Below are 10,956 nucleotides of genomic sequence, written 5' to 3'. Positions count from 1 at the left end.
TCGTTGCGTCAGTAATCTTGGTGAGCTGGCATTTTTGGGCGATGATGTCACGGAGACGACACAGCACTGCGCTGCTGTTACCTGTACTGCGCAGCGCTGGTTGGGCGTGCTTCGCGATCGGCGGGTGCGGGCTAAGCATCCCCAGATTTTCGGTCTCGTGGAGAAAGCAGTCCTGCGCGTGTTCACGTTTGCTTTGCCTTTTTTTTTTCTTGAGTTTTCCCCGAAAGTTTCGCTCTTCCTGGCTGACGAGTGCGCTGTTGTTCGTGCGACTACGGTCGGCTGGCCATACCGCTTAGGATGTGGCTCGCGAGCTTCGGCACGAAAAGGCCCCAGCAGACCGACGAAGCGCTTCGCAAGCCGACCGAGATTCCTTTCTTTCGTTCACGGGGATACCAAGTCGAGGTGACCAGAGCGGCTGTGTTTCCGACGGTCGGACGTGTCCGTTCTGCGTTCGCAGTCGACGACCACGACGTGACTCGAACACTCCCGCTGACAAAGCGACACGTTCGGTTCTGGCACAGACGGGCGTGGCATACGTGTTTTGGAGTTTCGCTCGTTCGTCAGGACAAGGCTGAGAACAAGAACGAAAGCTGCGCACAGTTAGGCTGTTGCTAAACGTGTGGTCGTGGTACAAGCATCCGTTTGTAAGCGTGCTGCCCAGACTGGTACAGCGGAAGAACCGAGCGTGCGGCGACGCAAAGGTGGAAAATGCTCCGGACGCGCGGTTGAGGCTGGTGATTGGGCAGGGCAAGCGAGAGGCCACGAATGCTGCGACAAGATCGGACACAAACGGTAGGCCCATACAAGAACAGGTGTACGGAGTGCTGTGCAGCACTGCACGGCGAAGTGACCAGCCAGCCAGCGACAAGCTGGGCCAGCCTTGCAGTAGCGGCATGGCAAATGACCGTGGTGCAGCAGATAACCCCGTCGCATGATACGAGTTTGCATTGGGCGAAAACCCTGGCTCAGATCGGAGTGGCTCTGGCAAAAATCTGCTTTGGGTCCCAAAACTCGGCACGCGATGTTGCGATCGTCGGCTGAGACAGGTCGGGCACCAGTGAAGGAATTTTTTTTTCTTTTTAGTCTGCGCTTCATGACCCGTCATCCGCATCGCCCACTCTAATGTTTCTCGTCGCCACGAGGCCGCTCTGACCCGACGAGCAGACAGCAGACGTGAATGATGGCAGATGGCCGTGGCAACTCTTTCTGGCAGTGTTGACCGGCGACAGAGCGGGCAGGTGCGGAGCCACAAATAGACACGAAAATGACCGAGTCTCGCGAGGAAGCTACTACCGTCTACGGTCAAACACGATCGCTATGCCGCCGCTGCTCATCTTGAAGTAAGCAAAGCTGGCGTGCGGTGATGGAGGCCTGTTTCGGGGGCGCAGACAGAGGGAATCACGGTGTTTAGCATGGAAACGCCTCGCTTGCAGCCACGAGTGTTCTTCGAGGAGATTCTGGCGCGAAACTACAGCCCTTGTAAGGAGACTGGCGCTAAGCCGCACTAGCGAAAAGGCTACCTGGCCTTGACCGGAAGGGGACTAGTGGCACACGCTTTGACTCACAGTCGGGCCAAGTACTTAAGGAGGTGGCCTCCCACTTGCATTGTCACCTTTTTCCGCCCTTCTCGCTTGCGCACGGTTCCTTTCGACGCCGTCATCACCCTCTTCCCCCCCAGTCCAACCTTTGCTTCACCGCAAGAGAGCCTGACCAGCTTCTTTGCGCAATTCTCCTGTAATCAGCTCTCTCGCGCGCTCTCTGTTTTCTACTTAGTAGCCTTGCGCTCACTGGAAAGTTCCCGAGACGCCGGTCTTGGCATAACAGAGAGCAAAACCCTCCAGGCAACCGTTCTCTCTCTCATCGTCTACTTACTGTCGACGACCTCGATCAACCCTTCTCGCATCGTCCTCTCAAGGCTCTCTGCGAAAGGTTTCTTTAAGGTCGCCACACCTGATCCTTACTGTCTACGCGCTTGCCGTCGTCGCAGCGACTGATACTTTGCTGGACACTTTGAGTAGCTGCTCTGGCATAGTCGGTACGACACCTCACACCACTGCCTGTCACTGCTCTTCATAATAGGGCCGACGCGATCTATCGACGCCCGGAAGCCCAAGCTTTCGATCACTTTTGCGCCGCGATCACTTCGACCTCTTCCGTCACCTTAGAAGCTACACCTGAACGTGAGCCGCTGGTTAACACCGCGCCTGTCTATCTAGTCACTGCCTCCAACGGCCACATAAATAAAAACAAACAAGAAGCTTTACTCGTGCCACAAACCCGCCGTCGTCCACTGTGCGTGACGCGTCATCTGAGCTTTGGTCGCCATCATGGATTTAACTTCGCACCCGACCACGGCTGCGGCTGCAAAGAACTTTGTGGCACCAGTAAGCACTTGATGCTACTTCTTTGCGCATTCCTTTGATGTGCTAACAGAAGTTCTGTAGAACTCACTCAGCTACCCCTCTGCGCACCAGGACTTGAACACCCCGTCGCAGGAGGTCCAGCCACAGGCAAATGGAACCGTCAACGGCGCAAGCGGACAGCAGAATGGACCAGCTCCCGCGACACCAGCCGCAACGCCGGGTCAACCGGGCAGCACTACGTCTGGAGTTGTCCCGAAGCTGCAGAATCTTGTCGCTACTGTCAATCTCAGCTGTCGCCTGGATCTCAAGACGATTGCACTGCACGCGCGTAACGCAGAGTACAACCCCAAGCGTTTCGCTGCCGTCATCATGCGTATCCGCGACCCGAAGACCACTGCTCTAATCTTCGCCTCCGGCAAGATGGTCGTCACGGGTGCAAAGTCAGAGTCGGATAGCAAACTTGCCTCGCGCAAGTATGCGCGCATCATTCAGAAGCTTGGTTTTGACGCCAAGTTCACCGACTTCAAAATCCAAAACATCGTCGGCTCCTGTGATGTGCAGTTCCCAATACGCCTGGAGGGTCTGGCCAGCACACATCACAACTTCTCTAGCTACGAGCCTGAGCTGTTCCCAGGTCTAATCTACCGCATGATGAAACCGAAGATTGTGCTCCTCATCTTCGTCAGTGGCAAGATTGTCTTGACTGGTGCGAAGGTTCGAGAAGAGATATACCAGGCCTTTGAGCTCATCTATCCGGTCTTGAGTGATTTCCGCAAGTCATGAGCTGTCAATCAGCAAAAAATAACTTCCGAGAACAGACTCACCGGTGGATTCTCAAACCTGCGACACCGCTGTATCACCAGTCTGTACCAACAGCACGTATAGTTTGCAAAGACCCCCTGAAGCGTTGGGTGTCGGCTTCATGGTCCTACTCAGCTCGTCATCGTCGTCATTACGACCAGGCGTGAGCATGACTTCTTTTTTCTCTCTTCTCCACACTTTATACGCGGCATTGCATGGTGTTTCCGGCGCGACAAAACAGTTTGACCTTTTTTTACAAAAGGGGAGATTCAGGTCATTATTTTGATGATTAGACCAACTTTCACGACCGACGCTCGGTCGTTACACCTTCTGCACATTACAAAACATATTTCGCACGATGGCCAGCATGTCCGGTGGGGGCGCCGGTCGGTCGATCGGGTATCACGCCATCGTGTTTTTTTTCTCAACCCATACTAATCCGTACGTCCGTTTACTTTTGGGCTGAACAAAAGACTGAAACCGGTTGCTTTTAAACAAGTTGACTGCCCTAGGGATGGGTTTTTTGTCTTCATCATACCCTTAGAGGCTTCCGCGCGAGAGGTGCTAGCGTTGATTGACGTGGTGAATGTAAGGAGGGGCGTAGTCAGGTTGCTGGTGTCTTTGATGGTCCCGATCGAGGTCGGTGACAGTAGCTGGATCATGAGAAACAGGGTCCAAGGAAGCATGCTTTTTTAGGAGACGTAGCATGCTAATGAAATGCAATGTCAGTCGCTTATGGACAAGAGAACTCTTGTGCCCACATTACGCCCTTAGTCCGTCGTGATGACTCAGCTGTTGGTTGGTTCTCCTCGCGCTTTAGTGATTCAGTATTCAAGACCGCTTTTCGTTAGCTCGTCCTTGAGGATTAAACCACGAGAGCCGCTTCTGCTGCCGTCCAGAGACCACTCATCCATGGCGGCTTCCTTCCACGCCCATTTATTCGTGAACTCGCTTGGGCGATTGCCCTGCATGCAGTCCACGATCTTATCACCAATGACGGGCAGGAATTTGAATCCATGACCGCTGCCGCCTGTGGCAATGAACAAGGATTTTGCATACTTAGGATGGTAGTCGATGAGGAAGTCGCCGTCAGGAGTGTCGGCGTAATGGCAAATCCTCGTGAACGCGAAGGGACGGTCAGCGATGTCTGCGAGAGGCGAAGAGGGTGGAATGATGGCCTGTAGGAAAGCGCGCAGGTCGTCTTCGCCTTCCTTCGGAATGGGCTGCGACGCCTTTGCGGCATCGGGCTTGGTGTGCGGCAGAGAGACTGTTAGTTCGCCGGCGGAGGCATCCTCCGGGTGAGGAATGGCAGTAGGATTCGTGTAGCCCCACGCGTGGCGTGCGATCTTCAGATAGAGCGTGCCTTTGCCCATCTGCGAAGGGGGCTGCGGTATCTTCTCCGGGTGCGGCGGCGGTATGGCAAAGACGCCGCTGGACATGTTGAGTTGCACGGGCGTCTGCGATAGCGCCTCGGCCTCCTGCTTGGTGACCTCGATGTAGCCGAGCACCTGTCCTGTGGCAGTGACGCGGCCGGTAAGATCGATCAAAGACCCGGACCAGGCGCCTGCAGCGAGCACGATCAGGTCGGCGGACAGGTAGTTCCCGTCGCAAAGCTCAACACCTGCAACTGTGCCGGTCTCTGGATCAAAGACGAGCTTCTCCACCCCCACGCTGAGGAAGCCAACACGTTTGTACGCCATGACACGCTTGCGCAACCAACGAAGCGACGACTCTGCATCTGCCCAGCCGGAGCGACGGTTGATGTAACCCATCGTTCCGCTTGCTCCACCCGTTCCCGTTACCGCCGTCAGTTCCTCGTGGCTAGAGAAACTTTCAATGGCCTTCCCATTCGGTTTCGGCTCGGCCAGTGCTGGTGTCTTCTCAATGAATTCGAGTGCCCTTACATTCTCCAGGCTCTTCTCCACATATTCGCTCTGACCAGCGTCTGCTGTGAGGCACAGGCCGACCTCATGGTAACGATTGTCGGCACCCCATTCACCACGCCAATGTTTCTGAGCTTCAAGTCCAAGAGCTGCGTAGGCAGCGTTGGCGTAGTCTGTTATAAGCGTGAACGTTAATATGTGGGAGAAAAAGAAAGGCTGGAGCTAGAGTTTGATAAATGAAGGAAGAAAAAAAAAAATTTCAAAAGAACTTTAAAGCTCAGCTGAGAGAAATTTGCAAGAAAACAAAGGGCGCTGGCGTTACCAGTTTAAGTTGAAGAACCGGACGTACTTCCGGCCAGAGATTGCACATATAACTTTATCCTCCCTCTCATGGAGCTGGCTTTAAATTAGACAAAGGAACGCAAAGGAAGAAACGAAATGAGGAACAGCGGCAGTCTGGTAACAAAGAACGAACGAGGGAATGTTACACAACGTACCGGCCCTAACGATTCTCGACGTGTCTATCTGCGGACCCCGTGCGAGGGGCAGATGGTCAGAGACGTACTCAAACTAGCCCGGATGAGGGACGGTGCAAAGCAACTGGTCATATCAAAGGGAAACGAGAGCACAGGTCTTGTAGAGACAGACGGCCCGGCTCCAGAGAAGACAGCCACGACCCTTCTGTGAATCTTATCTTTTAGCACACGATAGGAAATTGAGTCAACTTACGCTGGCGCCGTCAGGAGCCGGGAACGGCAAACGATCGACCACGACGATCTTGGTGTCTGCGTATTCGGGTCGTCGACAGAGAGCGTCTGCGGTCGAGAGACCAAAGACGCCGGAGCCGATGATAAGGATCGAGGAGGGCACCTTTTGATCGGGGGTGGCGGAGGGGTTAGACGACATTATGAACCGTGGACGTGCTGCGAATTTCAGAACAGGTCAAGGCGATTGTGCATGAGCCAGATCGTTGGAGAAGACGGCGAAGACGATTTGTGAGAGGGACACGGTTGGGAGGTCACGCGAGAGGACTGAAGAGTTGAGAAAGGCCAAAGGACAAGAGGGTTTTCCATTTGAAACGACATGACGGCCGGCGTGCTGGGTGTGCGTGTTCGGGAGCATCGTTCACTTGCGCTTAGCCTAGGGCGTGATGGGTCGATGCCCTGCCGCCGTTGGAGCGCGAGCCCTTGGCCGAGCGCGGAAAGCGGAACGCTCAGCGTGGGCCGGTGGGCACGCTCGCCGGGATGTGTCAGAAGCTGTGAACGAAAACCCAGGTCTCATCGCCTGTGAGAGCCTCGTTATCCCGGAGCGATTGGCTATTTCTTTGTGTTCTTGCCTTTTTTCGCGGCACACTCCCGACGCACGTCAGTTCGCTGGTGCCGCCGAGGATGTGATGCGTGTCTCATGAATTCGGCTCACTCCATACGTACACGCGCTCTCAGCTTCGCGCGCAACATGCGCTTCGTCCGGCCCTCGATTTGCTGGCGATGCGCCCAGTCTATCTTCATCAGTCCGGCAGCACCACGGGTGCCCTTGAGGAGCTACGCATCGAGACCCAAGCTTGCCAAGGGTAGCTATACAGGCTCGTCGCGTCCTGCAGCCCCGTCACACGGCACATCCTACCCGCCAACGCCGTCGAAGGCAAATCAAAGGCCAAAGGCTTCACCCGCAGGAAGCAGCGTGAAAGCATGGTACGATGATGACCTACACAAGGACAGGCCTTGGGCGAGAACTTTCACCATTTCCGTAATTGCCATATCAGGCACGGCGTTCTTCGGACTGATAGGATGGTACGGTGCCCTTTACTACAACGGTCTCAATCAGCCAGCCCCTGAAGGCGATGAGCAGCCCATTGACCTCACGGCTATATACGACGAGTACGCACCGCACTTTGATGAAGATGTGGACAGAACAGAGTACTGGAACGGGATTCACACGCTGCGCAGCAGGCTCGTCAAACAGGCTCGGGGCGACGTGCTGGAGAGCGCGGCGGGCACAGGCAGGAACGCAGAGTACTACGTTTCGTCACGAATACGGAGCCTGACGATCGTCGACAAAAGCGCCGGCATGCTCGCTGTGGCGGAGAAGAAGTGGCCCATCGACCGGCGGGGCGAGGACTGGACGGGCCGCGTGCGCTTCGTGGTCGGGGACGTGGAGGAAGGCCTCTCGGCTGCGCAATACGACACAGTCGTGCAGACGCTGGGGTTATGCTCGACGGATGATCCAGATCGCTTGATGAGGAGCCTCGCCGGACTGGTGAAGCCTGGAGGAAAAGTGCTGCTCATCGAGCACGGCAGGGGTTGGTTTGAGTGGTTGAACAGGATGCTGGATCAGTCGGCGAGGGGGCACGCGGCGAAGCACGGATGTTGGTGGAACAGAGACATAGGAGAGATCGTGAAGAGGTCGGGCTTGGAGGTCGTTGAGCTGTCGAGGACGTGGAGGTCGCTGGGCACGAACTGGTACGTTGTGCTTAGGAAGCCGACGGTTTTGCCCGACGATGCGCGGCGCGAAGCACGGCAACGCGCGAGCTGATCGGCGAAACCGTGTCAAGCGGCAGATATAGACTAGCTTTCGCAAGATCAGATGAGTCTTTACGACCCTTCGTCTTTGTTCGTCCAATGTGTGTTCACCGGCGCGCGACGGGAGATTGCCATGTTCGCCGGCCAAATTCCATGTTTCTCGGAAATGCATCTGCACGCCACAGGCGCGACGTCATGGACCTTGCCTTCGTCTCGTCAAACTCCAAAAACAATCCGACCGGGGAAGCTCTTTTTCCCTCCCCTGCCATCGCTGGGGGGTTATCTTCTTACATATTTCCCCCGTCCAATCCCAGACCTCTGTAGAGTATTAGAATTCATCGGCGGGCGCATTGAGTCATGTCCTTCGTGGTGGAGTACGATGCACATGCAATCCGTTTTGTGTTTTTTTTCCGTACACTGATGTCACCGCAGTCAAGTCCGCCGCATCGACGGCCAGCTCGATCGCCTGCAACTTGCGCATGCATCGTATCCGTCAGAGGACTTCTCGACGGCAGACGTGCATACCTCTGAGCGATTACCGCGGATTCTTGAGCTTCAGCGCCTGGTCAAGAACTTGTCCGCGACCACGAGCTCGTCTACGCCGCTTGCATCGACAAGCACTATCATATCCACGTTGAAAAGCGCGAACCTGTCTTCTGACGCGGAATCTGGGTATGAGAATGAGCTTGAGTGGTTATTGCTTAGCAAGGCAACGGCGCAGGCGTATGGGCAGGTCTTAAACACCATCTTAGAGCAGACGCTGGCAGTCAGTGAGCACATCTGGTATTGGGATGGCATACTGTCCTCGCAAAGCGCTGCTGGCCTCTATTCGCTGCAAACCTCACCGTTGCGCATGTGGACGTGGGCGAAAGATGTATATCAAGATGTACGCGCGCATCGAACGGCACAAGGATTGGAAGAGGGTTGGAGGCAGTTCTACGGATTGGTGCAGGACAGCATACGAAACAGAAGCATCGCGACGCTGCAGGCGGGCGTGGTCAGTCCAATCTCAAGGGTACGCAACGAAGCACGTCGAAATCAGAAGAAGCTCAAGCAGCTTCGCGAAATCAATGCCAATGCCCTTGGTCTACTTCTCGGCGAAGGTCTAAGCAGCGAAACCCTGAACGAAGATGGGACTAGCACACCATTGTCAAGCGGTCCCAGAGACATGACAGAGAGTGGAAGGAAATGGAAGGGTGCAATCATGAACAGTATTGCCCTCATTGACGCCGTCTTGGCGCACGCCCAAGAGCCCGAAGCAGACTTGGACAACTTCGAAGACCGCATCCTATCTACAACGCGTGACGATCGATATTACGCTTCGCCAAATGACGTCGGCGTCGCTGCATTTGACGAACTGACTACAGCAGAAGTGGCAGCCCGCGTACAGGACCTCTTACAGACTATCCTCCCCCGGTATAAACAGACTTTCGACGGCCGCCTTCAAGAATGCGGCCAACCTTCCCGTCTAATACGCTACTGGCTACCCGCCACGGCCTTGCTCCTCTCGTCCAGCACAATTCTACGCATCGTCACAAACAGAAGAGCTCAGATCCTGACTTGGATACGCGAATTCGGCTCTACGTGCATCGACTTTTGGTACAACTGGGTTGTGGATCCTGTAAAAAATATCATCGGGACAATTCGACATGACGAGAACAGCGAGGTTGCTCTCGTATCAAAACGTTCACTTCAAGGGGATCGCGATTCCCTTGAACGAATGGTAGTCGACTTTGCGCTGGACGAGAACCGCAACCTGTCGGCCGAGCAAATCGCTGACATAAGAGCAAAGGTCCATGAGGGAGACTTGACGCCGGTGCTGGTGGCTTATGAGCGAGATATGGCAAAGCCTTTCATGGGTGCTGTACGTGGAAATTTGATCCGTGCGCTGCTGGTGCAGATTCAGAAAACAAAGGTGGACGTTGAGGTAGCAATCGGCGGTATTGACAGTCTTCTGAAGAGCCAGCAGCTGGTATTTGGGTTCATTGCATTGACCCCCGGACTGTTGGTGAGCATTGGCGTGGCGAGATATCTGAACGGCGTGTTCGGGAACAGGAGAGGCAGCCGGATGGGCAAGAGGCAAAACCAGGTCCTTGGTGTTCTGCGGTATGTGTTAGACCCATCCCTCAATGTTCAACACAGTTGGACTGATAATTGGACAGGAACATTGATCGCATCATCACCGCCGCGAATCCTTCGGAATACGGCGTACTGTACTACAAGGACTACGGCCTCTTGGTTGCCGAGTCGCATGTCTTACGTCAATGCGCACGCAATGTTTTGCCTCCTCACGAGTTCAGGGAGTTTCTCGTCGACGTCGATGAACTTGTGGATATTAAGGCAGGTATAGAGCGCCAGAAGCACGTTATCAGAAGATTGAGGTGGGGATATTCAAAGTGGTACTAGTGGAAGTCCATTTGGTTCATAGGCATTTGCATAAGGGAGCGTGGAGCTCTGGGTTGAAAAACAAATACTCACATTTCGCCACTGGTTGTGCACAAAGGAGCTTCTGATGAACATTTTGTTTCTTTTGTTTCTCATAAAAACACCTTTATGCAGCACTGCGGGCGTTCCGAGACAATCGAGTGAATGTTTGACTTCATTCTTGATTCGAAATCCTCGAAGTACGGAGTGATAGCGTTGGTCCTGGATCAACCAGAGAAATAAGGTAAGGAGTAGCGAACTGTTCGATTTGAACGTTGCGAGGGCTCCTCTTCTTTCCTTCCTCGGAGAAAGGGAGGTGGTTAAAATTTCTGTCAAAAAAAAAAAGCTGCTGCGCGTTCCGCCATACGTGAACTAGACTCGAATTTTCAACGACAGATTCCTACGGCCGAAAATGTGTATGTGGAATTATGCGCCCAGTGATTCGAAGCGACGTTCAGCAACGTAAGGACTAAGATTGATTTCTATTGAGATTATAACCCTCTGGGCAAGGGAAAGAAAGGTCGGGCATGGAAACTATTTGCAGTCATGGTGCCTAGCCGAGAAACTCGGAACGTGGATGCGGTCATCGTGGTTTGGATCAGAAACCCATGCAGTCTCCAATTCTTGCCGTGACCCAAGATTGCTCCGATGAGCCAGTGAAGGTTCTGAAGGAAGGCATGATAGTCTGAGCAGCCTCTGCGTGTTAGGATTGCAACTACGGTTATGCTGCTGTCGTGCACCGAGTGACAGCTTTGGGCGTATATGAGTCTTCATAGCACGAGACCCACGATAGAGCTGTGCGGGTGAGACAACTGCCGAAAGCATGTAAATACATTTCCTACTGTGTGTTGCCCGACAGAGTGTACTTTGCTACAATCAGCTTAACTTGACGCTCTTGCCGCTCAGTTTCGGCAGCTGGGCTCTTGCATCCTGTTCTCTGCAACGCGTTGAGGATGCGCCACACCT

General features: G+C 54.3%; 4 protein-coding genes across 6 annotated transcripts; 3 read left to right on the top strand and 1 right to left on the bottom strand.

Moving 5' to 3' along the window:
• Positions 1 to 1,613: 1,613 nt before the first annotated feature.
• PV09_01314 lies at positions 1,614 to 3,920 on the top strand. 2 transcript variants are annotated; one of them, XM_016354178.1, is made up of 3 exons: positions 1,614 to 2,035; positions 2,217 to 2,384; positions 2,445 to 3,920. In XM_016354178.1, the coding sequence occupies exons 2-3, from the start codon at positions 2,328 to 2,330 to the stop codon at positions 3,144 to 3,146; spliced, it is 759 nt and encodes a 252-aa protein (XP_016218273.1). In that variant the 5' UTR covers positions 1,614 to 2,035; positions 2,217 to 2,327; the 3' UTR covers positions 3,147 to 3,920. The 2 variants fall into 2 exon arrangements, with proteins under 2 accessions (XP_016218273.1, XP_016218272.1); XM_016354177.1 differs by having other exon boundaries at positions 1,614 to 2,384.
• On the bottom strand, positions 2,067 to 6,130 carry PV09_01313. Of its 2 annotated transcripts, XM_016354176.1 has the most exons (4): positions 5,777 to 6,130; positions 5,545 to 5,572; positions 3,188 to 5,220; positions 2,067 to 3,121 (listed from the first exon to the last, which is right to left on the bottom strand). In XM_016354176.1, the coding sequence occupies exons 1-3, from the start codon at positions 5,951 to 5,953 to the stop codon at positions 3,989 to 3,991; spliced, it is 1,437 nt and encodes a 478-aa protein (XP_016218271.1). In that variant the 5' UTR covers positions 5,954 to 6,130; the 3' UTR covers positions 2,067 to 3,121; positions 3,188 to 3,988. The 2 variants fall into 2 exon arrangements, with proteins under 2 accessions (XP_016218271.1, XP_016218270.1); XM_016354175.1 differs by having other exon boundaries at positions 2,067 to 5,220.
• Positions 6,131 to 6,310: 180 nt separating this feature from the next.
• On the top strand, positions 6,311 to 7,644 carry PV09_01312 (uncharacterized protein). The gene has a single exon (XM_016354174.1). It carries the CDS (start codon positions 6,452 to 6,454, stop codon positions 7,577 to 7,579), a length of 1,128 nt encoding a protein of 375 aa, XP_016218269.1. The 5' UTR covers positions 6,311 to 6,451; the 3' UTR covers positions 7,580 to 7,644.
• Positions 7,645 to 7,784: 140 nt separating this feature from the next.
• On the top strand, positions 7,785 to 10,202 carry PV09_01311 (uncharacterized protein). Its single transcript, XM_016354173.1, has 3 exons — positions 7,785 to 7,940; positions 7,999 to 9,672; positions 9,729 to 10,202. Exons 1-3 carry the CDS (start codon positions 7,924 to 7,926, stop codon positions 9,970 to 9,972), a joined length of 1,935 nt encoding a protein of 644 aa, XP_016218268.1. The 5' UTR covers positions 7,785 to 7,923; the 3' UTR covers positions 9,973 to 10,202.
• Positions 10,203 to 10,956: the final 754 nt, after the last annotated feature.

The sequence above is a fragment of the Verruconis gallopava genome, assembly GCF_000836295.1.
Source record: "Verruconis gallopava strain CBS 43764 unplaced genomic scaffold supercont1.3, whole genome shotgun sequence".
Classification (NCBI taxonomy): Eukaryota; Fungi; Ascomycota; class Dothideomycetes; order Venturiales; family Sympoventuriaceae; genus Verruconis; species Verruconis gallopava.
Note: the sequence above shows the minus strand (reverse complement) of the source record. Positions and strands in the feature narration are given on the sequence as shown.